Source organism: Vombatus ursinus, unplaced genomic scaffold (assembly GCF_900497805.2).
Source record: "Vombatus ursinus unplaced genomic scaffold, bare-nosed wombat genome assembly UNPS02014810.1, whole genome shotgun sequence".
Classification (NCBI taxonomy): domain Eukaryota; kingdom Metazoa; phylum Chordata; class Mammalia; order Diprotodontia; family Vombatidae; genus Vombatus; species Vombatus ursinus.
The window spans coordinates 19,918,030-19,944,321 of NW_020954588.1; the positions used below are offsets into that span (position 1 = coordinate 19,918,030).

The following is a 26,292-nucleotide window of genomic DNA, read 5'->3' on the forward strand; positions in this document are numbered from 1 at the left end:
CTGTGAATGAGAATTTGTCTCTGCACCTTTAGAAAACCAGTATATGAAGTATAATTCAAGACCTTTACTTTTTAACCTACAAGACCCTTTTGTCACCACGTTCCAGGCAGGTTCAAAGCAGGCCCTGAAGGAGCTGCCTTAATCCCATTAATGTGGAACACTGCAAACAGAATCTTTTGAAGGTCCTCGCAGGTAGAAAATCTTTGTATCTTAAGAGTAAACAGATGAGAGCCACCCAGAGCCAAGTCTGGCTAGCAAATTGATCAAGCTAAGTAACAGGCTTTAGGTAAAAAAACCAAAATAAACAAAACCCCAAAAAACAAACTACCAAGGAACCTTTAAACAGTATGATGATTAAAAGTAACTAGAATCACAGTCTGGTGTGGTATGTGTCACATGCTTTTTTGTTCATAAAGGTGCTTCTATGAAATCTTTTTTCCAACAGGAGTAACTCAAATGAAGACAGAAACGAGACCAATGTCCTGCCAATACAAATGAAGCTATTTGAGTTTTTAATAAAATTTAACATTTAAAACAACTCTTTACAGATACAGAACGGTACATCTGGGACGTTCCATTCTGTAAACCCTTTCAGAAGCTCAAGGCTCAGTTCCATTTAACAACAGAAAAATGACAATAGAATCATCAGTTTTTAGTAAACTTGGCCTGAATCTTTAAAGTGCAAATCTAATTTTCTCTCAACCTAACCAAAAGGCTACTTCTCTTAGGAGGTTAGCAAAGAAATACGGTAAAATGTCATACAAAAAGATCAGTTCTGATCATATGGGAACATCTTCAAGTAAACAAACTTAACTGAATCACCTTATTCTTTTCTAAGAAATGATGTTTGTACTTCTATTACAGATTAAAATCCTGCTTATGATCAATAACCTAGCTAGGAAGAGGACACTACACAGAAGTCAGTATAGTTTAAACAGAAAAATGCCAGTGTGTGTGTTCTCTGAAGTCTGCATAAAGGACAGTGGAGATTAAAAACACCTTCATGGCTTAAGGGACATGAGACTATTTCTTTGGCACCTACTCAGTTTTTCTGTTTATTTCCTTTTTCTTTTTCAAATTCAGCAATCTGATTAAATATCGTGAGCAAATTCTGAGGAAGATTTTTCTTAACATTGCTTTCTGCTCGCTCTTTACCATTTAATGCATCTTCTTCAAGATCCTCTGCTATCTCATCTCCATAATTTTCTTCCCTATTTTCAGATTCTTTCTTTTGATTTGTATTTAATTGTGATCTTTGCTCTTCATCATTTCTACTAAAATCATGTAATCCAGTATTTGCATATTTTTTGCTTTTTTCAACAGACTTCCATGAACAGTCCAATCCTGCTGGAGAAGCAGAATATCTCATTGAGCCTGGCTCCCACTTTCTATAATGTTCTTTTCTTCCCTCTGCTCCTTTTTCAAATTTTCTATTAAAATTTTTTGTTTTTTCATCTGAATTTCTACTGAAGGAGCCAGAGAAATCTCGTTTACTGGAATAGTATCTGTCTGGTTTACACGGCTTTTCAGTTTTGCTACTACTTGCCTGAGTTCTAGAGCTATTATAAAAATCCCTTGAATCTTCAGACCTACCTCCAAAATTATCCGGAATTTCAGCTGAAGATGATGACTGAGTGTTACCTCTTTCTCTTTCTTTTACTCTACCCTGATTTTCTAGCAGTTTTTCCATCTCTTGTTTTTGGTTAAGAAAGGATGCTGAGGTATTGGCTGGAAGTGGGTAGCTCTCCTCTTTCCTATTCTGATCTGGAAGATGTGAAGAAGCCTTGGAGGAATGCCTTTTGGAATTTCGAGAGGACTCTGAACGGTTCCTCTTCCTTTTCTTATGCTTTTTGTGACCAGAAGAGGAAGAGGATGATGAAGAAGAAACCACCTGGTCAGCTGAAGAAATACTTGAAGAGGAGGAAGTAGATCTTTTTCTTTTCTTCTTTAACCTAAAAAATGTAGGTAATTCGTGAAGCCCCGATATTGCTCAGAGAACCCCTTCTCGACTTCTGGCATAAAACTGTCCCTTTTCAAGGAGATGCACAAAAGCCAAGACAATTGCTCATCCACCCTTGACATTTCACACTGTCAGGGCACCCAGAGATTTATCTAGGAAATAACAAGGCTAGAATTTTTTTTTTGCCTAAAATAAACATATGGTTAAAATAAGTGGACCCTTCTACTTCAATTCTGCAAATACTTTTCAGTTCTGTATTCTACTCTGAAACCAAAGAACCAGAGTGTACTCAGCTTAATCTTAAAATTTTATTAGTCCTCCCCCACCCCAAACAAATAAAAAAGAAAGTATGCTAAAATGACTCCATCTTAGTGCAAATTAGAGGAGTTTTAAACATGCTCCTTATATGTAGGAAGCCCACTATGTATAAAAATATTCCCAATAATCAAGCAATTTAAGATTTTAATTTATAATTTAGCTTAGTAAATGAGATAGGTGTCCCAATGGACAACTGAGTATTTACTATTTATGATACCCTTTGGGTATGGCTTATGTAACCATACTATAGGGAAGGCAATGAATTATACTACATATTCCTGAAATCAGCAAAAATGCCAGTAACTCCTCTTAATTACTAAGGGTAGCATTTATTTACTTACTTTATTGCTATATGGTGTTTGAACTCAACTCAGTAGACACTAATTGAAAAAAATGGAATGTTATGGGTTTACCTTTTTTCCTCTTTTAAGAGCTTACGCAATTTTTCTGCACTTGTTTCTATTTTCTTTGATTTCTGCTTTTCTTCTTTTTCAGCTTGTTTTTCTCTTAATTCCAAAGATTTCTTTTAGAACCCAGATATCAAAAAAAACCACACATTAAACATAGCAGAATATATGAGCCCCAGTATTTCACAAGATCAGCCCCCCATTACCAAAAATAACATACCAACATCACCATATTTCCAACATCAAATAAGTGGGTTTTTAAACATGAAAAATTTATCACAGAGGTATTTGGCATTAATCATCAGGATGACCAGTACAGGATTGAAGGCCATATTGCAGTTGGTATTCCATTAAAAAAGGGAAACCATTGCATTGGTACCCATGACCCAGGGCAGTGAAACAGGAAGACCAAATAGAACAGATGAGAAAAGACAAGAAAAATGATCAAAAAAGAAAAAAAGGTGGATTAAATTGAGTCACATGCATTTTTTATAATCCAAATAAAGGGATTCCAATAAAAATGTATTTAGAGTGGATTTGCCATGTTTGGATACAAACCATTTAAAAAAATATCGCAGCCCAGTTGGATGCATGATTTACATAAGAAATCATTTTCCAGTTTGTGGTTGGGGATGAGCAGCACCAGATGTCACAGACACAGCAGCAACGGTCCAATTCAGAAGAAAATGCATATGAGAAAACATCATCATCAGTATTACAGGAAAATGCAGTCTCAACTACTTATTTAAATTTATGATTTACAAGTATTTTAGAATCATCAAAATAACTAAAATAACAGCACCACTGGTAAAGAGAGGGTTCAGCTATTTATCAACTTATTTTGTAAACAAGCCACTAGTAGTCTTCAAAACTCCACAGTACATTTGGGCAATCTGAATTCTTGATTTGTGAACGCATATTTAAAATACTTTCTGCTTCTTAACACTGAAAATCAGGTAAGCACGAGTCAACATCAATTTAGTTTCACACTACAAAAAGGGACAGGGCCTAAAACAATAACATCTGTAAGAAAGAAGCAGCAGTTTTGGGAATGGCCTCATTTTCTAAATTCAGAAGGAAGTTTAATCAAAATTTTGGTTCTAAGTTAATTACTGTCAGTAATTGTTTAAGGGAAAATAAAGAATCACCTGCATATGCCTGTGAAGCTTCGATAATGCGTCCTCTGCTTCTTTAAAAGTCTCATCCAAAGCCAAAGCTTTCTTGTAGTAACTTTCAGCATTTAATAGTTTTTCTTCTTCTTCTAGCCTAAGTTTAAAAAAGGTTTGTAAAAGGGGACAGTTTCCTCTACCAAGAGACACATGGAAGTTAGACGTTTTTATGCCAGAAGTCTGTTGTGGGGCAAACTGGAAAAGGTAAGGAAAAACAGACCCTAAAAATCTTTTTTTGGGGGGGGGGAAGGGAGGAGGCAGAACTAAAATTAATTATGCTCCGACAACAATTCATCCCATACTTGTGCTACAAAATGGAGAGTATTGGCATACTTGAATAACGTAAAGAATTGCTCTGTGGAATCAGGGGCTCAGCCTATATGGTGACAGAAATCTTTTGAAGCTTCTGTGATGCTGGGATCTGGGATGAAACTAAGAAGGTGCCCCTCCCCAACACAACACTCAACGCTCAAGAAGGTAGTTAGGAAAGGAAGCTATTGGTAGCGGGGGTGTTTAAGAAACTCTTCATGTACAAAGTGGTACCTGAGTTGCCTTTAAATAGATGAAAGAGTATATTCCAGGAACAGGCCCTGAGCAGCACAAAGGCCCAGAGATGGGATATAGAATGACGGGTGTGAGGAACAATGAGGCCAGTTTGACTCTATTACAGAGGGTGGGAAGGGGAGGAAGATACAAGGAGGCTGAAGATAGGTTGGGCAAAGGTTGTAAAGGGCTTTGAAACAGAGGAGCTGGTTATAAAGAGAAGTAATAGGGGCAGCTATGTGGTGCAGTGGATAGAGCTCTGGCCTTGGAGTTAGGAGGATCTGAGTTCAAATCCAGCCTCAGACACTTGACACTTACTAGCTGTGTGACCCTGGCCAAGTCATTTAACCCCATTGCTTAGCAAAAAAAACAAACAAAAAATGAAAAGGGAAGTAACGTGGTTAGATCCACACTTAAGGGGAAAAAAAAATCACTAACAGCATGTGGAGAATGGACTAGCAGTGAGAAACTTGAGACAGGGAGACCAGTTAGGAGGCCACTGCAACAGCTGGAGCCAGAAGCAGTGAGGGCTTTAAGATAGTGGCCATATTAATAGACAGGTGAGATGTGAAGATAGGAATGGAAAGATTTGGCAACTGAAAGGATATATTGGAGTACGTGAAAGTTAGTCTCAAGGACAACGTTGAGGTTATGAACCTGGGAGACTGGAAGAACAAGGAGAGTCTTTTATAGAAACAGGGAAGCTTTGAAGAGGGCTGGGTTCTGGTGGAAAGACTATGACTTGGTGGACATGATGAACGTGAGATGTGTCGGGGACACAGGCTGAAAAGTTTAACTGGCAGGCAGTGACACGTGAAGCTAAGGAAAGACACTGGGCCTGGATGTAGATCTAGAAGTTATCTGAACAGGGTAGAGACGGAATGGGGGAGAGTCTTGGGGCAAACCCATAGTTAGGAGGCAAGATAAAGATAATGGACAGGCCAAGAAGCCTGAAAAGGAGCAGTTGGGACAATTAGGAGAACCAGAAGAAAGTGGTGTCACAGAAAACAAAACAGAAAGAAGAGTGTCAAAGAGAGAGGAAGGTCAACACTGTCTAACGCATCAGGTAGGTCAGGAAAGATGAAGACTGAAAAAAGATCACTGAGACTGGCAATTAAAGACAGTGTTGGTAACTCCTGAGTGCAGGTTCAGTGGAGCGGTACTGGAAGCCCGAGTGCAAAGTGTTGAGGAGAGGAGGAAATGATGTGATGATGGTGCCTCCCTTCTGCTTATGATCCCCAACTTATCCTGTATTTAGCTTGTTTGTACACAGTTGTTTTCATGTTGCCTCCCCCATCAGACTGGGAGCTTTCGGAGAGCAGGGACTGTTTTTTGCCCCTCTTTCTATCCCCAGCAATCAGCCCAGTGCCTGGCCCATGTTTACTGCCTGGAAGTTTTTTCTGCTAGTTTAGCTGAGAAGGCATGATAGCCTGATGGGATGGTAGGGTCTGGCAAAGGGTTTTTAAGGATAGGGGAGACTTGGGCATGTTTGAAGATAATAGTGAAGGAACTAGCAGATGGAGAGAAATGGAAGATGAGAGAGAGAGGATGACTGAGGGGGCAATCTGCTGCAGGGATGGGATCAAGGGAGCAGAGAGAGGAATTAATTTTGGCAAGGACAAAAGCCACTTCATTGTCAGAGACTGGAGGAAAGAAGAGAGTGAAATATGATGTCAAGGGGTTCTGAGATGAAGGGGAAATGAATGAGGGAACTCATCTTGAACGACCTCAATTTTCTCAAGAAAGAGGAAGGATTCTTCTTTGTGAGGTCGAGGAGAGGAGATGTGAGAGGCTTTAGGAGAGAAGACGTGGAATAGCTTCTTTGGAAAGAGACAAGGAAATCTATTAATAAGGGATGAAGGACTGCTTTGCCACAGTGAGGCTGGACAACATGGATTTATAATGTACCTAGTCCAGACGGTTGAATGACTTCCTCCAGCTCCATTCAACAGCCTGTGAACAGGATTGGAGGAGGTGGACTGATGGAAGTAATGCTGCACTAGGGTTTGGCAAAGGAAGAACAATGATAGGACTAGAGGATGAGGGCCAAAAAAGGTACACGTCCCTGGGGTACTCCATTAGGGACTCCCAGTTCCAAACCCATATAGCGGTTGCTGTTCAGTGATTTTTCAGTCGTGTCCAACTCTTTGTGACCCCATCTGGGATTTTCCTGGCAAAGACACTGGAGTGGTTTGCCATTGCCTTCTCCAGCTCATTTTACAGCTGAGGAACTAAGGCAAACAGGGTAAAGAGACTTGCCCACAGTCACACAGCTAGTAAGTGTCTGAGGCCGGATTTAAACCTAGGAAGAGAAGTCCTTCTGACTCCAGGTCCAGCGCTCCATCCACTGTGCCACCTAGCTGCCCATTAGGGACCTCCAGTTCCAAACCCTATCTTTATATATGTTCTCTACCACAAGCACGAGAGGTTTGTCAAGGGTATCTTTGATCATCAAAAAGATAAAAATGGAACTACTTCTATTTGTATTTTGACAGGATATAAGGACTGGACCAGCGATTTCACTGATATTGAGGACACTCCCTCCAGCACTGCTGCTTAGCACTTTTATTGCAATGTACAGTCCAGAGTCCTAAGAAGTTAAATGACTTGCCCAAGGTGAAATGGCCAGTATGGGCCAGAGACAGTCCTAGAACCCAGGGTTTTTTCAGGGATAAGATTTTTTAAAAAACTGAACAAAAATCCCAACTTTTGGAGTACACAGCCCAACATCTTCTAAATATACACTGTACAATGAAGAATGATGTTCAGAATGATAACCCTGAGGAACCATAATATCCTAAATCATCAAATAAACATTCAACTACGTTCATTATATTGTCCTCTTTATGGCTAGAAAGTGGCATCTAAAAGTTTTAGAAATATTTCCCAAAAAGCTGAAGGCTAAAAAGGATTTGTTGGTCAACCCTAAGCTTACTGGACCGCTATTCCCTAACCATTCTAGTTATTAAGGTTTCACTGTAAAGGGTCCATCTTTGATCTGTAACTGTATACAGAAACAGGATGCAACACTTACTGGCCACCTCTTTCTACGAGGGTCTGGCAGAGGTACTTCCTTGCATTTCTGTGGGTTGGACAGGCTTCCAATGCCACTTCAAAATCTTCAATGGCTTTGTTTAAACTTCCTTTTGTTGCATACCTAGAGATGCAAATATACAAAAATACACTGAGTGTTCCATGTACTACAAACAGAATGCCACTTATGCTGTACTATTTCCTAAAAGCCACAGTCCACAGAAAGTTCACTTACAATGCTCCACGAGCTACCAAAGCTTCCACATTCTGTTTATCTATTTCCAGAGCCTTGTTATATTCATTCATAGCATCCACATGGCGGCCAACTTTAAAATAATCAACCCCAATCTTCACACTAGAAAAAAGATAAGTCACATTTTCCATAACATACTACTACAAAACCAAATTTAATACAATAGTAATAACTTTCTAAATTAAAAAAAATGCATTTTATTAAAAAAAAATTATTTTTATTATTTCCAGAGACTCAGTGGTAATTTGACCTCTTTTCACTCAGACTGCAATGCCTCCAAAATTTTGGAGATGGTTATGAAGAGGTACTATGTCTAAAAACTTATTCATCAGCCAGTGGACAACCTAATGATCTTTTTCTGAGCTTGGACAAGTGACCCACAATTTAATTACTTGGCCCTGATTTGAAGCCTTTCCAGTTTGGCAGGATCATCGAGGTTAGGCTCTGCTGACAGAGGATCCAGGGCTTGAATAGAAGTGCATCAGTAAAGAGTAATACAATAACTGCCCTTCCTCATGAACTTTGTTGGTTAGAGTGGGGGTTAGCAAACCACAATTGCCTGTTTGTGTATGGCTTAAAAAGGTAAAAATCATTCCTAGCTTGGTAATTATACAAAAACAGATGGCAGGGCCAGATGTGGTAGAGTTTGCCAACCTGTGTGGGCATGGTTAACACCAAACCTATTGTCATGGGTTTGTTGGACCAAACTAACTTCCAGAGCAGCAAATTCAAAGTTTGCCAAAGTATGCCACTAGTCACAAGGTGGACCAAGGCAAACGTAGCTACATCCAATTTATTCTCCCCCTTTCTCACAAGCTGATAAAACTAGCCTCAAATATATAACCTATTAGAGGTGAGTCAGCAGTACCTATGGAGAATGTGCACACAACTCAATAAACTTCATAAAGTTCTGTCTAGCTAAAAATACAAGATCTATCATATCCTCTCAACCCCACTTGCCATGAAAACACAAAACATCCACAAGAATAACTTGTTCATATAATTTAGAATTCTCATCTAGCTCTTTTGCAAGAAGGATCCCCATCAAGTATCTTTTAGATTTAGAAATATTTAGATCCACTATCAATGAGGAGGTGGAACAAAGATGGCAGAGAAAAGGCAGGGACTTGTCTGAGCTCTCTCCAAAATCCCTCTAAACAACTTTAAAAAGTGCCCCAAAACAAATTCTGGAGTGGCAGAAGACACAAAAGGACAGGGTGAAACAATTTTCCAGTCCATGACAACTTAGAAGGCCGGTAGGAAAAGTCTGTTGCACTGGCATGACAGTGCAGTGCAGTCTAGAGCAGGTGACACCACAGTAAACCAGCAGTAGGCCTCAGGGGTTATTGAATCAGTGGCGGCAGTGGAAGTTTCTAGACCTCTCAGCCCACAGATGGTAAGGGTGGGAGGGGTGTCAGACGACTGGCTCCTACAGGGGTCCCTTGATGGCACCAGCGGCATGACTCTGTTGCATTGCCTCTACTTGGAACTGGGTCGTAGTCCTGGGTCTCAGTCCCAGGGCAAGGAGGAGCAATACTAAACCAGAGCTTGAAACTGCAGGGGAGCTGGGACCCTGATCACAGTTCCAGGGTGGAAAAGAATGCTTGTGGTCGCTCACAAAACAGAGCACGAGCCAGGAAAATAGTAAACATCTCTCCCTAGATCATACCACCTTGGAGAACCAAAAACTTAGAGGTCCCCATAATTTTCTCTGAAAACAGCTGCACAAAAAAACCTGACGCTTGGGACAGTGCTCTCTCCACTCTGGAAGCAGAGCCCCATTTTAACACAGAGTTAAAAGCCTAGAAATAGGCTGGAAAAATTTGCAAACAAGCAGAAAAAGATCCTAAATACAGAAGGTTACCAAGGTGACAGGGAAGATCAAAACACAAACTCAGAAGAAGACAACAAAGTCAAAAATGCTACATGCAAAGTCACAAAGAAAAATATGAATTGGTCTTAGGCCATGGAAGAGCTCAAAAAAAATTTTAAAAATCAAGTTAAGAGAGAAAACTGGGAAGAGAAATGAAAGTGATGCAAGAAAATCATGAAGAAAGAGTCACCAGCTTGGTAAAAGAGGCACAAAGAAATACTGAAGAAAATCATACCTTAAAAAACAGAACAGGTCAAATGGCAAAAGAGGTACAAAAATTCACTGAAGAAAGTAATTCCTTAAAAATTAGAATTGGCAAGTGGAAGCTAATTACTTTATGAGATATCAAGAAAACAATAAAACAAAATCAAAAGAATGAAAACATAGAAGAAAAGATGAAACATCTCATTGGAAAAAAAACTTACGTGGAAAATAGATCCAGGAAAGATAATTTAAGAATTACTGAACTACCTGAAAGTCATGATTAAAAAAAGAGCCTAGACAACATCTTTCAAGAAATTAGTAAGGAAAACTGCCCTGATATTCTAGAACCAGAGGTTAAAATAGAAATTGGAAGAACCCACCAATCACTTTCTGAAAGATATCCCAAAATGAAAACTCCCAGGAATATGATCGCCAAATTCCAGAAATCCCAGGTCAAGGAGAAAATATTGCAAGCAGCCAAAAATAAACAATTCAAATATTGCAGAGCCAGTCAGGATAATATAAGATTCAGCAGTTTCTACATCAGAGGACTTGGAATATGATATTCCAGAAGGCAAAAGAGCAAGGATTACAACCAACAAATCCTTCAGGGAAAAAAAAAATGACATTCAATGAAAAAAAAAGAGGACTTTCAAGCATTCCTAATGAAAAGACCAGAGGTGAATAGAAAATCTGACTTTCAAATACAAGACTTGAAAAAAAGAATAAAAAGGTAAACAGTAAAGAGAAATCATAAGAGTATAAGGTTAAACTGTTTACATTTATACATGGGAAAATGATACTTCTAATTCATAAGAACTTTCTCATTACTAGGGCAGTTAGAATAGAGAGTATGGGTGTGAGCTAAATATGATGTATGACTACCTAAAAAAAACAAAATTAAGGGGTGAGAAAGAGGAATGCACTGGGAGAAGAAGAAAGAGGGAGGCAGAATGGGGCAAAATACCTGACATAAAAGAGATGTGAAAGAGTTTTTATAGTGGAGGGAAAGAGGGGGGAGTGTGTGAACTTTACTCTCAACAGATCTGGCTCAGAGGGAATAGTATACACACTCAGTTGGGTAATGAAATCTATCACACCCTACAGGACAGTAGGAGGGGAAGGGGATAAAAGGTAGGGACTGGAGCTGATAGGGAGGGCGGACTGGGGGGGATGTACACGTCAGAAGCAAAACACTTGAGAATGGACAGGGTGAAGGGAGAAAGAGTGGATAAATAGAGGGGAAATAGGATGGTGGGAAACAGCAATCATAAACGTGAAAAAAATTTTTACAGCAAGTTTCTCTGATAAAGACCTCATTTCTCAAATATATAAAGACCTGAGTCAAATTTATGGAAATAAGAGCCATTCTTCAACTGATAAATGGTCAAAGGATAGGAACAGGCAGTTTTCAGATGAAGTAATCAAAGTTATCTATAGTCATATTTAAAATGCTTTAAATCACTACTGATTAGCAAAACACAAATTAAAACAATTCTGAGCTATCACTCCACAACTATCAGATTGGCTAATATGACGAAAAAGGAAAATGATAAATATAGGGAGGGATATGGGAAAATTGACACTAATGTTCTGTTGGTGAAGTTATATACTGATTCAATCATTCTATACAGCAATGTGGAACTATGCTCAAATATAAAACCATACCCTTTGACCAAGCAATACTGTTCCTGGGTCTATAACCAAACAAATCAAAACAAAAAACCCAAAGAAATAAAAAAACTAAAAGGAAAAGGGCCTATATGTACAAAAATAATTTATTAATTTATAGCAGTTCCTTCAGTGGTGGCAAATAATTTGAAATTGAGGGGATGCCCATCAATTGGGGAATGGCTGAACAAGCTGTGGTATATGATTGTGATGGAATATCTTTGTGCTATAAGATATGATGAGCAGGAGCTCTCAGAAAAACCAGGAGAGATTTACATGGACTGATGCAAAATGAAATGAGCCAAACCAGGAGAACACTGTATACAGTAACAGCAATACTGTATGATGATCAACTGTGAATGACTTAGCTGTTCTCAGTAATAGTGATCTAAGACAATTCTGAAGGATCTATGATGAAAAATGCAATCCATCTCTACAAAAAGAACCGATGGAGTCTGAATGCAGATCGAAGCATACTTTTTCTTTATTTTTCTTGATTTTTCAGGGTAGTTTGTTTTCTTTCACAACATAACTAACGTGGAAATATGTTTTGCATGATTGCACATACATTACCTATATCAAAATGCTTGCCTTCTCAACGAGGAGTGGCAGGGAGGAAGAGAATTTGGAACACAAAAAATTTTAAAAGCGAACGTTAAAAACTGTTTTTACATGTAATTGGAGGAAAATATCAAATAAAAAAAAAGGAAAACAAAGGAAAAAAATTGAAATCAATACGATGGAAAAAATAACTAACTCTAGTGGAGAGTTAGGAACTAAGTCTGGATACAACCAGACTAAAAGAAGGGAACAAATACTGATTCTATACTGAAACTATAATACCATATATTCCCTGCCCTCACACATCATATCTTTCAATAATAATTTTCAAGAACTCTCCAAAATTAAAATTGCTTCCAGAAGAAAATATCCTCAAATACTGTTTTTGTGAGAAATGTCTAAGATGTCAACCAGTCCAGGGAAAGGTGTGACAATTTTTGTTGTATAACATTAACTTATGGTTCATTTCTTTGATTTTTAACATTCCTTACCCTGGAGTCCCATCTATAAAGAAATACCAGTTAAAGATTTTATGGCCCAGAATTGGCAAACAGATTTCAACGCTATTAGAAAAATGCTTGCCATCTATAAACTTTAGCCATTCTTTATGATGCATTTGAGAAAAGCCAAAAATTGTCATACCATTTTAAAGCCCAGGAAGCAGACTGTTTTTTCCTTAACATAAAAGCAAAATCTTCTTCAGAGAAATTTGTTCTATAAAACAGAAAAAAAAAATGCACAATTAGAACTTTATACATTTTACATTTGCATAAAGTTTGTACCTTAGCCTTTGCAAGCACTCATGTTTGGTGTTGCCAATACTGAAAATAGGGCTGGAAAACTATAATTGTCATTGCTAACCCGTCACTGATTATGTAAAAATTATCATATTACTAACACTACCACATATCCAAAGATGTCTTCTGAAAATCTCTTCCACTTTTTTTATCCCCTTCATAGCTTTTCTTTTATATACTGATGCAGAACGGGATGTAACAGGAAATATTTTGTTTTTGTCTTCTTAGTATTCCCAATGGGAAGCACAGTGCCAGGCACGTAATAGGAGCTTAATAAATACATGTTGATGATTCATGCCCTTGAAACGTCCCCAAAGAAAAGGGAATCACTGGATTTGAATTTACTGATAACTGCATGCTAGGCTACTAGGGTAAATACCATGAACAATAAGGTGCGACATGTTCTCACTGTCCATTTTGCATCATCCCTGCATTGTTGTGGAATTAATTATGCAGAGTGACTAAGCTCCTCTTGCTGTATTGCTGCTGTTTTACAGACCCTTTAAAATCTCCTGGTTAAACTCTAGTTTCTCCCACTGGGCTGAAGATTCTCTTTCCTACCCTGAGTGTCTCTTCATGGCAAAAGTAAGGATAGCCTGGAGCTGAATAAGGAATGATCCCAACTCCTCCCTATGGAACTGTTGCTGCTGCCTGCCTTAGAGTAGCAGAAAATATCAGGGAAAGAATAAACTGCAGTAAAAGTAGTATTAAGCTCATCTCTCATCTATATAGATGTTCTTCTTACCCCTTCTTCCTCTTGTGCCAACTGACCAAGTACCTGTGTAGGTGCCGTTTTCTAAGGCCATTTATTTTCCTTTAAGCCTGTTTTGGTTGAAGACCCTGTGACATGCAAGTATCCCCTAAATCCATGATATATCACACAGTCCCACTTTTCCTCCCTTTCCCCACCCTCCAAAAGAATATGCAGTTACTGTGATACCTCTGAAGGCCTCTCATTAAGGATGGTGGATTGGATTCACTTATTCCTAGTTTTCCTAGAAGAAATTCAACTACTCCTGGATTCATAAATCCCATGGAATGCTGCATGACATTTTCATAGGACTCTAAAGAATTACTATTTAATTCAACACTCCTCCTTAAAGAGAACAAAACAGGGATAAACATATGAGTTTAATATAGCATTTAGTTCTCAAACTTTAGTATGCATTTCCTAAGCTGAATGTAATTTTTTTTTATATAAAGAAACAGTACAAAATAGTGCAGTGTCCTGGATTTGAGTGTCAAGACCCAAGTTCCAATCTTGTCTTTGATGTTCACAGGCTGTGTGACCTGGGGCAGGTGGCTTAGCCTCTCTGGGCCTCCGTTTCCACATTTATAAGGAAAGAATGATAGCACTTACATTCAATATGCTTGCCATGTGGATAAAATGAGATAATATAAAACATTTTATAACCTCATAACTCAACAGTTAGTTTGTAGGAAGACTCAGCATTCTCCCTATCACCCAAAATATGAGGCCTAAAATTTAAAAAGGTTTATACCTGTGGAGGTACAAAGTGGGTTTCAGTTCCTTTGACATGGAATAAAAAGAAGTCTTTCCTTTTTTAGAAATGAAATATCACAATGTTGGACAATTTTTTCTGAGGAATTGGGCTGATATTAATCAATAAAACTATTAATTAATGGTAATATATTACAAATTGAAACGATGATGAATTATTTGTAGTGAAGAGAGATTATGTTACCTGTAGTGTAAAGGGAGATCTTCGGAGCTAATTACACCTAATTTCATGTCAGAGAGGTGAGGTGGAAGAGAAGAGCTGTACAAAGACACTACAAGCTTCTCATGGTAGCGGTCAATATCTTTAATTCCAGCTAAAAAATATGAAAGACACGAGCTGAAAATATTAGAAAATAGCATCTATGAAAAATAGGCAGAAATGTATTTTTTCATAAATTTGCTAAAAAATGTTATTCTTTCATCTCTACTAAATAAAAATGATTACCTCGTATGAGGTCACCAGTTTGATAATAAGACAAAGGATCACCATGGTTACTGTGAGAAGGCACATCTCTTAATGGACAAAGAGCCTACAGTAGATACAAAATATTGGACAAAATTTGGTCATTTGAAAAATCAATGTTATTTTTCTACCCAGTTGCTTATGCCAAAAGTTAATAATAAGCACTTAAGAAGTAAACAATTCTAATTTTAAAATAAAGAGCTTAATTATTAAATTCAAATATCTGTGTAGTGGAGGGAAAACATAACACATTAGCTGGCCCATTTTGAGAATTAAAATCTCACATAAAATAAATTTTCCATTTAGAGTGGTAAAGTATTTATAATCATGAAGTAATGAAACAAAAGAAAACAATTCTTTATAGCAATTAAAATTAAGAGAGAACCATTAAAAATATGAGACAACAAACAAAAATAAAATGTCAACTCCCCAAAGTTCAGGTCAATCCAATCTTGGAATGCCTTCAGCTTTTCTTCTTCCTCTTGCCGCTCATCTTCTAATAGGACATTTTACCCTGAGTCCTGCTGATCAACTAGCATACATCCCTTCCTTTTCATTTAAAATGCTAACCCCCTAGAGTCTCAAGGCCTCCTTAACACAGGCCCAGTTTATCAGAATAGCCTCCTATAACTAAATGGTCCCTCTTAGATTTCTTGCTTGCTAATAATACTAATCATAGCTATAGGATCAATCTTATTACAATATCATCCCACATTAGATAACCTCCACACTGCCTACAGGACCAATTCTTAACATTGAAGGCTCTCTGTAATCCAGGATTACTTTAATCTCTCCACCTTATTCTTATTGCCCATTACGTCCTTCTATGCTCCAGCAAGGTTGGCCACCTCCTGACCACCTGATATCACCACACTTGTTTCTGACAAAAAACCTTTTCCCATGTAGGTCACCTAACTTGGAATGCCCTAAATGGTAAAACTGTGAGTACTTAAATAATGATTACTAGGGTTAAAGCCATACCACAAATGAGTGGTAGATGAAGAGAATGCCACAGACATAGAATCTTGATTTCAGCAAAGTGTCTGACAAAGTCCTTCAATATTTCTGTGTACAGGATGGAGAAATGTAGGGTAGAAGACAGTACAGTTAAGTAGATTTGTAGTTAGATGAACTTCACTCAAAGAATATTGACTTATGTTGAACTTGGAGGAAAATTTATGGTGAGATAGCTTGTAAGGATCTATCCTGGTCAACTTCTGTCAAGCCTTTTAAGAGAGATGGCATCTTTTCTGAACTGCAAATGCAATGGATGGTAGACTCAAGATTCAGAGCATTCTGGAGAGGTCGAAAGTGAGATGAACTAGTGTGATGAAATTAAAAAGGGAAAAAGGTAAAATCTTATAGTTAGATCAAAACTAACTTCCCAAATTCAAAATAGGGGAAACTTGGCTAACAGCAATTCTTGTCGAAGATTCAGCAGTTTCAACGACTTCAGTAGTGCCAAAAAAGCTAATGTGATCACTGGCTGTATTAACAGAAGGAAAAGAGTGTCCAACTAAAGAGAGGTTATGGTTAGATTCTCTACTCTGGTGAGACAATACCTGTAATGTTGGGTTCCATTCAGTGTTTTGAGAGGACAGTAAAAAACCACAGGAGGTTGATGGGTCTAGAAACCATGTTATATGAGGATAGGTTGCAGAAAATTATTAATCTTTTTTAGCACTGGAGCTGACATAACTTGGAAGATGACAAGATGGCTCTTTTAAAATATTTGAAGGAATGTCACGTCTTAAAGTGAATTCAGAAGGTGGAATAGCAGAGAAAAGGTAAGGGGGCATTCTACGTTGGGGTTAATGGCACATCCAAAGATCTAAAAGCGGAAACAAAATGTTTATGGGAATCAGTAGAAGGCTGGTTGTTGTCCTTCAATCTCAGAGGACCAAAATGATATACTTTGTTGGGGTCAAGGTACAGTGTGTCCAAATGTGGATGATCAGACTAATGCAAGCTCAGAAGGCTCTACCACATGTCAGGCACACATAGTCCAAATGAACATCTGGAATGGAATCATCTCTAAATTTGCGTAGCTAACTTTTTTCTGAGCTACTGTGATTCCACTTTGTTCACAGAGCACAGAGCCTTCTTTGATGTAGGTGCACCATGCTGAGAGATCTTGTACCAGTGTCTCCCATGTCTCCCAATCAACTCAGAAGTTTTTCAGAGAAAACTCGACAGTGTCCGTGTATCACTTCTTCTGACCTCCAAGTGAGTGCTTGCCTTGTGTGAGTTCTCTGTAAAACAGTCTTTTAGGCAAATGTACACTTGGCATTTGAACAAGGTGGCCAACCCACCAGAGTTATGCTTTCTGCAGTAGAGTTGGAATGCTGGGCAGTTCAGCTTGACAAAGGACCTCAGGGTCCAGTACCTCATTTTGCCAAATGATCTTCAGAACATTCCTAAGACAATTCAAATGTAAGCAACTCAGTTTCCTGGCATGGCAGTGGCATGCTGTCCAAGTTTCACAACAGTGAAGTCAGCACAATGGCTCTGCAGACCTTCAGTGTGCTGGGCAGTCTAATACTTATCTCCCACACTTTCTTTTGGAGTTTCCCAAACACTGAGCTAGTTTTGGCAAAGTGTGTGTCACATTGTACTACACGTACATATATCCCTCAAAAGTATACTGCCAGGGTAAGTGAATAGTATTCAATATTTCTCCATTTGCTGTAACTGATGGTTCCACATATGGATGGTGTGATGCTGGCTGGTGGAGAACATCTATCTGTTTTCTTGGTGTTGTAAGGCTAAAATTAGCACAAGCAACAAAGAACTGATTCATACTTTATTGTATCTCTGCCTCAGAGGCTGCGTTGAGCGTATAATCATTTGCGAACAAAAAGACACACACCAACTCTCCCTCCACTTTAGTCTTGGCCTGTAGCCTTTTCAAGTTAAAAAATTTAATATCAGTGCAGCAGCTGACCTTGATGCCATTTTCGTCCTTGTTGAAGGTGTCCAACAACATTGTTGAAAACATCATGCTAAAAAGCATGGGAGTAAGCACATAGCCCTGCTTCACTCCATTGGTGACTGGGAAAGCTCAAGAGCACCACTGATTATCCAGAACCTGTGCAAGCATGTCGTTGTGGAATTGGTGTACAACACTGATGAACTTCTCCTGGCAACCACATTTGGCCACAATCTTCCACAAACCCTCACGACTGACAGTATCAAAGGCTTTGGTCAAATCAACAAACATCATGCAGACCTCTGTTTTGCTCATGGCATTTCTTCTGGAGCCGTCAGGCAGCAAATACCATTACAAACTGTTTCGTGGCCCTTTCTGAAGTTACACTGGCTCTTGGGTAGATGACCATCTTCCAGGTGAAAGATTAACCTATTAAGGACGACTCCAGCAAGAATCTTGCCACTAATGACTAAGAGATCACCTCTGATGGTCACAGGACTGCCCATTTCCTTTTCCTTTATAAAGATGGACAATGAAAGCATCCTTGAACTCCTGGGGGATAACCTACTCTTGCCATTTAACCTGGGAGATATGAGTCAACTTTTGCATGTGCAATGGACCCTCTGCCCTATAAATCTAAGCTGGAATACAATCAGCAGTCAATATTTTGCCACATGAGAGAAGCCTAATGGCATTTGAAACTTCTTCAGTTGGAAGAAGGGGCTAGAGAAGGATTGACTTCAACCTGAGGAATATGGTCAATGGCTTCATGTCATCCTTTGTACCTAAATCACATATCCATTTTAAGTGTGTATCACTGTTCCTTAAGCACTGGTCTATGGTAAATGTTTAACTGGTCCCCAAATCAGTAACTGACAGTGATAGAGCACTTTAGGTTTCAAAGTGTTTTACGTATACTTCATTTGAGTCTCTAAACTTTTACTACCAAAAATTGCTACTTCTTATAACTTATGTAGGAAAAAACCTGACTTCTTTTCCCTAGTATCCTGTTCTTCTACCTTCAGGCACCCAATCTCTATGCCCAGCAAACTGCTCTACTGAGGCTAAAAAAGAGGAGTTCAAGGTGAGGAATTTAGGTATCTTACCAGTCCCACCACATAATTTGGGTTGCAAAATGCTGGATACTTTGAGCTAGAGCATTTGGAACGTGTATCTATGAGACATCAAACTGGCCACCAAGAAAGAGAGATTGTACAAGTGTCTTAGTATCATCACAAAAGACAATACCACTATAACACAAACCTGAGATTCTCCATTACTTTCTTTCAGAGTCAAAGGATAAACTTACACCAGTTTTTGACATTTTTATCCTAAGTACACTTCTCAAAGAATCTCTTATATCACTAAAAAGGAATATTGTCTTGGCAAGGCTTTTTGTAGACAAATCCAATGTGCATTCACTGAAACATTCATGTCAATGACTATCAAAACCATTTTAAGCTACATTTTTAAAAACAAAAGAGCATATGTATAGTGTCTTACCAGGGACACTCCCGACATTTTCCTAAAATACACAACATACTAGGAAGAACATTCATTTAGTGCCATAAGTAAATCTTTAACAAACTAGGGTACCTAGAGCTAAGTCAGCCTAAAATAGAAGCAGCTCACCTCATCAGCTACTACTGATATTTGACTACATTTTAAAATGCCGAACCATGTCTCCTCTCCTCCTCAAAAAGATAGACAAAAGACACAAATTTGATGATTAGAACCAAAAAGTATGTTAAAAAAAATTAGAAAAGAAGAAACAAAAATAGCAGCATGGTAAGGGCATCTTCTCACACATAAAACTTGTGATAAAAGTAGTTTCTTTTCATTCAATACATTTTTATCAAGTGGCTCTACTATACACAGTACTAATTAAGTGACAGCTAGTTATTTATGTATGCAACCAATTAACATTTACTAAACATAAGATGTCTGTCAGTATACTGTGGATCCTAACGCATACAAAGACACAAATCCTGCATTCAGATGACTCAGAACTTTTAAAGGAATAACAAAACTGTTCCAATTAATGGAATTCGAGTTTATCTTCAAATTCTGGACATTTATTTTGTAGTAATGAGGTGACCTAAATAACTGCATAAGCTTAATTTAGCTTTCAATTTTAAGATCTGGGGGGAAAATGAGACTAAACTGTAAAGAAACAAATGATAAAAGAAACTTACTGTAATTTCTAAGTGGGATATATCTCGTATGATGCCACTGCCTAAGCAGATTAACACCATAAAAAATCCAAATTCACGGATGGAACTTATTCTTCCAATTACAACATCACCACGTTCAACATCTCGGAAAAAGAGCTCTCTCCTGTCGACACTGGGGACATCCATAAACTGCTCCAAAGGTGGCATAACAGCATAATAGTCTACAATCAAGAATTGAAGGAGTAAAACGGATTAGGAGCAGTTTTGCTTCCCAAAAATTTTCCTCCCCAAAGAGGTAAAACAGTATGCCTTAGTGGGACATATACATTACTAGAGAAATTACCTTCATTTTCTTCATTGATTTCAGAAACTGTGGGTACATTTTGTTTCCACGAAAGAGCAAAAAGAAGATCAGCTTTTCTGGAAATGAACTTTTGAATTTCAATGTTGTCACCTCTCCTCTCTTTCCTAAAAAAGAAAACAAATCACCTTTCTTGAACTCTTTGATTACACTGACAAAAGTCACACAGCAATGCCTCAGCATATTTGACAGGTCACTTAAATTCTGAACCTCAATCTCCACACTTGTAAAAATGGGACTTGAAACATCACCTACCCTAAAGGGTTGTTTTTAATAAATAAGTTAATCTGCATAAAGTGTTTTGCAAACCTCAAAGTCTATATAAATATAAGATATTAATATATTCAACATACGCAAACAAGATGAAATATGGATTAAATGTTTACAATGTGCAGAGCCCTATGCTTATATAGTTGCTGACCTCAATGATGCACAATCCGGTAGAAAAGATAATAAAGCTAATAAAGGCAAATAGGCCACAAAATAGAACATTATATGATTTTTACAAATACTTCAATGCTCACAAAACACTTTTTGCACAATACTTTGGGGAAGCAGGTGGTGCAAGTTTTAATCCCAAGTTCAGAGATGAGGAGCTTGCTCTCTGACTCCAAGTTTTAGACTCTCACACTGCCTTATGGTCCATCCATGAGATCCAAGGACAAAGTGTTCTGAGAACTCCAAGGCGAGAAAAGATTGGCGGGAGAAGGGAATATACATACGTATATACATATACACACATAGACATCTATCTCACATAAGGTTTGTAATTATTTCATTTTATCCTCACAACAACTCTGGGAGGTGGGTACTTTTATTATTCTTGTTTTACAGAAGAGGACAATGAGGTGAACAGAGATTAAGTGACCTGTCTGGAGTCACTTAGCTAATAAGAGTCTGAGGCAGGATTTAAACTCAGGTCTTCCTGACTCTACCACAACTTCTTGATTCCAAATTCAGTGGTCTATTCAATGCTGTTGCCTCAGTTAGACTTAGAGCTGGAAGAGGCTTTAGTGATCATTCATCCCATCTCTTCCACAAGCCCCTAAAAGTCAACTGATCTGCCCAAGTCAAACAGGCAGCAAGTGGAAAGGCTGGCATTCATACTTTTTCAACTACTTTTCAAAACCAAAAACTTCCTTGAAATTAGGAATTTTGGATGGCATTTTGTCTACGGCCAAGCCTTTCCTATACTTCATCGGCAGCTGCCTATTCAGGGACATCACCCCCACCACTTGTGACAGCTCAGAGCAGCAACCCCCAGAAGCAAGTCTTGAGGTTCTGCTTCTCTCGACATCTGATTGTTCTGCTGCATACACGGCATGGTACTTATGCATGAAAGCAAGGGGACGAGAAAAGGATGAATTGTTACGGGCTGGGATACCCTTCTTGATCTCCTGAAGCTCCAAGATTCTGTGCTTGTGTCCTGATGGATCCTGGTACAAATGAACGGCAAATGGATACTGAATAATCATGCAAGACTCTTAGCAATAGCTAAACCTTTCAAAATTTTGGTTAAAACTGTTCTCCCACTCACTGTTAAAATCTAGAGACTCTTCCTTTCTAGGACAGGCATGAGTTTATTGGAAGAAAAAAATCTGTTTGCCAAATAGCTAAAGCAACTTATGAACACCAAATGAAGTATGGAAAGGATTTTCATTTGAACCAATGGAAAGTGATTCCACTGGGAACATCATGGATAGTTGAAGTATCAATATAATGAATACAGTGTGATCAGGTTAAAATAAAGGGGAAAAAGGAGTTTTCAAACAGTAGCTTAATGACGGCACTAACATGGAAATAACTGAAGCAGTTTATGGTGGAGAAAGGAGGAGGCATAGAAGGTTCAAGTGAGATATTGGTTTCGGGGGTGGGGAACTGGAGGCCAAAGATTCCCTACCCCTACACCATTAAGCCCTTAGCACAATGCCTGGTGCACAGTAAGCACTAAAGAAATTCTTATATCCTTCCCTCCCATCCCTTTAGGAGATGATGAGGAAGCCTGGCACAGCAGGAAGACTGGATGCCAAGATAAACTCCGCCACTTCCTAGATTTAATGCCATCTATAAAAGATAGCGCAGGAGATGATCTCCAAGGACCTTTTCAGGTCTAAAGCTAAGCCTGCGATTTATTTCAGAGTATGGCACAGGGAATGGAGTGTTGGACCGGGAGATGAGATGTGGGTTTTAAGTCAGCCTGAGGCACTAACTGTGACTTGGACAGGTAATTTAAGTTCTTTGAACCTCAGTTTTCTCCCTGGTAAAATGGGTGGGGGGTAACAACAGTGAGAAAAGGTCATGTATGTGAAGTGTCTCTCAAACCTCTTCTTAATGTGAATTAATTCCTGAGAACATAGACTTTCTTATTATTATTTATTAAGCATCAACCCTATGTATGGTTGGGCACTTTGTGTGGCACGGAAAATGTAGTTCAAACTGGTCCCTCTTCTCCGTGGAGTTGGCCGTCCTGTGTACAGGAGTGGCACCGGCTGCCCCCGACGGGACGGCGGCCTTTACTCGGAGTGACCCTGGAGACGAGAGCGGGCTCAAACCTGCCCCGGGTGGTGGCCAACGACTGGCCCAAGGTCACTCCAGGCCCAGCCCATCTGGAAGGGGGGGTGGATTCCTGAACCTGCCCCGGGTTCCCTGTATGCAGAGAAGGCCAGGGCTCCAGGAGATGGGGGGGAGAGAGGACAGGTTCCCCCCCCCGACATATTCAGGGGACCCCTCCCCCCGTGCTCGGGGCATTCCCCGCCTCCGGGGGTGCGCACGCTCAACCCCCCTCTTAGGTGTGCAGGATGTTCAGGTCCCCCCGCGGGGGTGCACAAGTTCAGCTCCCCCCTTCGGGGGGCACATGCTCAGAGCCCCCACCCCGTGAGGGGCTCCCCCGGCCGCCCGCGGCGCCGCCATTACCTGGCCTGCAGCGGCGGCGCCCCGCGGGCCGTGTCGGAGGCCGGGCCCAGGAGGCCCCGGAAGTGCGGGTTGTCCTGCTGCTCGCTGCGGAGCAGGGACAGGAGCGACGGCCCGTGGCAGCCCAGGGACTGCCGCAGCAGGTCGCGGTCCATGGCGCGCAGCGGCCCAGGCCCAGGCCTCGGCTCCGCCGCGCTCTCCTTACGCTCCTTCTCCCGCCGCCGTCTCACCGCCACCCGGCCTGCCAGCAGCGGAAGTGGCCGGGAGCCCGCCGGAAGCGGAGACATCCCCCCTCCACCCGGGAGAGCGGGGACTCCGCCCCCTGTAGCGGCCCCAGCTCTTTCTTCACGTCCTACGCAGGACAGAAGCCCGTGAGGGCCCTCCCTCGTTTCTCGGAGCCTGCGCGGAGGCAGGGCAGGGAGGAGGGGGGAGGGGGAGGGGGAGGGGGAGGGGGGCGGGGGGGGGGGGGGGGGGGAGCAAAAAGGGAGGGAGGGGGAAAGAAGGGAGGAGGGGGGAAGGAAGAGAGAAGGAAAAGGAAAGGAGGAGGATAGGAAGGAAGAGAGAAGAAAAAAGAAAGGACAGGAAGGAAGGGGAAAGGAAGAAGAGAAGGAAAAAGAAAGGAGGAGGACAGGAAGGAAAAGGAAAGAAAAGAGGAGAGGGAAAGGAAGAGAGAAGGAAAAAGAAAGGACAGGAAGGAAGGGGAAAGAAAGGAGGGGGGAAGGAAGAGGGAAGATAAAGAAAGGAGGAGGAGAGGGAAATTAGGGAGGGCAAAAGAAAGAAGATAGGGAAGAAGGAATAGGAAGAAGGAAGGAGGAAAGAAAGGAGGGAATCAGGAAGACCTGAATTCAAATCTAGCCCTAGACACTTGCTAGCTGTGTGACTCCGGGCAAGTCACTTAGCCTCTGTCTGCCTCAGTTTCCTCAAATGTAAAATGGGATAGTGATAGTACCTCCCTCCTAGAATGGTTGTGAGGATAAAATGAGATAATATTAGTAAAGTGGTTAGCACAGTGCCTGGCACATAGTTTCCTTCTTTCCTTTAATCTTTTTTTTTGTTTTTGTTTTTGTTTTTATTTTTGTTTTAAACAGACTAGGAAACACATTTAGAGAGGGAAACTGATATCGTGGGTGGGGTAAGGAAGAGGGTGGGACAAGAATTTCCTGGACCCTATCCTCATATATTCTCTATTATGCCCAAAATTCATTATGATTCACTTTAAATGATAATGACAAGCAGTGATGGTTATCATCATCATTATCTGCAGCAACTTTTGAAAAATCTTTCCTCTATGTCTGTCTCTATTCTAGACACTCAGAGGCCAGTGCTTGTCCTGGCATTAAATTAAAATCAGTTATGGCCCATGTATATAGTATGTTGTCTTCCTTATCAGAATTTGTGCTCCTTGAGGGTGGAGATTTTTTTCCCCCTTTAATATCCCTAAGCTTAGCGCAGCCCCTGGCACATAGTAGGGTTTAATAACTGCTTGTTGACTGACTGACCATTATAGCTCTTGAGCTCCCACTGGTGTGTTTCTCATTTGTACAAAATCAGTCACAATGACATCATTGATGTCATTTTTAAAAATTCCAGTGACGTAAATGTGAAGCATTTACTTCATGATAAGGCAAAAGCAAGAATAATCATAACATTTACACAATAGAAAGCAAAGAAGGAATAATTTCTTAAAAATTACAGTCTACCCACAAACCTGGAGCAGATAGTGTCAGGGGAGAAAAGTGAATGAGAATTTATGGAAAGAAACCTATTGGGAAGGTACATGAGGGAAGACCATATGCTTGGAGCTACTCATTGCAGATCCTGGTGTCCTTAGTCCCTTCAGGAACAGTCTATATCATACAAAGCTGCTTCTCTGCTAGCTTTTCTCATCCTCACTGTGCTTTTACTATGCAAAATCACTCCTACTTTTGAGCAGATGAAGCAATGACAAGCTCTTTTAGCTCACCATCACCCTAACAGAACACTAAGAAGGTGATATGCTATTGACCCCCACCTCCCGGCGGAGAAGTTCCTATGCCTAAGGTTCACTAAGCGTGCTCAGTAGCGATTTAACTTTGTGACCAGGATTGGCTCTTATCTCGATTTGGGGGTCTTCTTGGAACCATCAGCTTTTGGCTAAGCCCAAGCCCACCCTGCAGTGTAACTGCTTCCTTGAGTTGTTTTTATAACCCTCTGCACTATTCTACCTGTGGAAACTTAAGCTGTCTAACTCTCACAATTCCCTCCTCTTCTTCTCAATAAGAATTATGTTTCCACACTTTTTGTTCCTGTTGTCTTTCCTCAAAGAGTTTTAGCATTAGTTGGCATTCTTCATCAGAAGGGGAGGAATGATCATTAATTCTCTCAATCATCATCCTAACTCGACCTGATCCTGTTACCTGAATTCCTGTAGCCGGTCCCATTGGGGTACTTATAGTTAGCGCTGTTTCTATTAATTTTTGCACTAGTCCTCTGATACAAGGGATGATGCAACACCCTACTGCAGTTAAAACTCCCGCAGCTATGATCAGAGAGGTGAGGATGGATGCTGCTCTTCCCTTCCATTTGCCAAACCAGGATTCTAACCATCCCTTTAATCAGTTATCTATCCCAGAGTTCTCTGCCAGCTCCTCAGCTGAAGTGGTTAAACCTGGCAATGCCTTAGTGATGGTTCTATCTGGGGATGTGCTGTTGGGCAACATTTTCTCAAGGGATTTTGGAAACTTAAAACAATATGGGAGAAGGAAGAGAGGAGATGACCAACGCATTGACAAATTAAAAAGGGGGCAGTCCCCTTATTAAGGACAGATACAGAGACCCAAAAGTAATGATAAATTGTCCATTTAAAGCTTCAGAAGTCTCTTCTCATACAGCTATCTGACACTCTGGACATCATCCGGTGAAGTCTTCCTGCCTAAGTGCTGTTGAAACAGTATCCAGCAGACTCTCTTCCTGCAGAGATCCTCCTTCTTGTGCCCACTCTCCTACAAGATTCATCTCAACACAATTTTAAATTACCTTGCCAATAATCAGGGCAAATAATGAAAATTAACTCAACCCCTTTGTCTTCACCATTATGAGATCAAAATTGGAACTTTGTCCAATTGTCATGTTTCAAGAAACTCAAATTAAAAAATAAATAGAACC

At 40.0% G+C, this 26,292-nt stretch overlaps 1 protein-coding gene across 2 annotated transcripts; it reads right to left on the bottom strand.

The window, feature by feature from the left end:
* Positions 1–480: 480 nt before the first annotated feature.
* TTC14 (tetratricopeptide repeat domain 14) lies at positions 481–23,303 on the bottom strand. 2 transcript variants are annotated; one of them, XM_027875904.1, is made up of 12 exons: positions 23,152–23,303; positions 20,221–20,345; positions 19,899–20,098; positions 14,757–14,841; positions 14,496–14,625; positions 13,730–13,885; positions 12,635–12,706; positions 7,666–7,785; positions 7,432–7,554; positions 3,834–3,951; positions 2,692–2,801; positions 481–1,952 (listed from the first exon to the last, which is right to left on the bottom strand). In XM_027875904.1, the coding sequence occupies exons 1-12, from the start codon at positions 23,301–23,303 to the stop codon at positions 1,043–1,045; spliced, it is 2,301 nt and encodes a 766-aa protein (XP_027731705.1). In that variant the 3' UTR covers positions 481–1,042. The 2 variants fall into 2 exon arrangements, 1 of the variants encoding a protein (XP_027731705.1); XR_003570336.1 differs by lacking the exon at positions 481–1,952 and having other exon boundaries at positions 2,754–2,801; positions 3,244–3,951.
* Positions 23,304–26,292: the final 2,989 nt, after the last annotated feature.

Coding starts and splice junctions, on each gene's coding strand:
- TTC14 (XM_027875904.1), bottom strand. CDS start 23,303: ATGGACCGCGACCTGCTGCGGCAGTCCCTGGGCTGCCACGGGCCGTCG. Junction 12,707..13,729: donor TTAATGAGAGGCCTTCAGAG/GTATCACAGTAA, acceptor TCTGTTTTATAG/AACAAATTTCTCTGAAGAAG. Junction 2,802..3,833: donor AGCTTCACAGGCATATGCAG/GTGATTCTTTAT, acceptor GGGTTCTAAAAG/AAATCTTTGGAATTAAGAGA.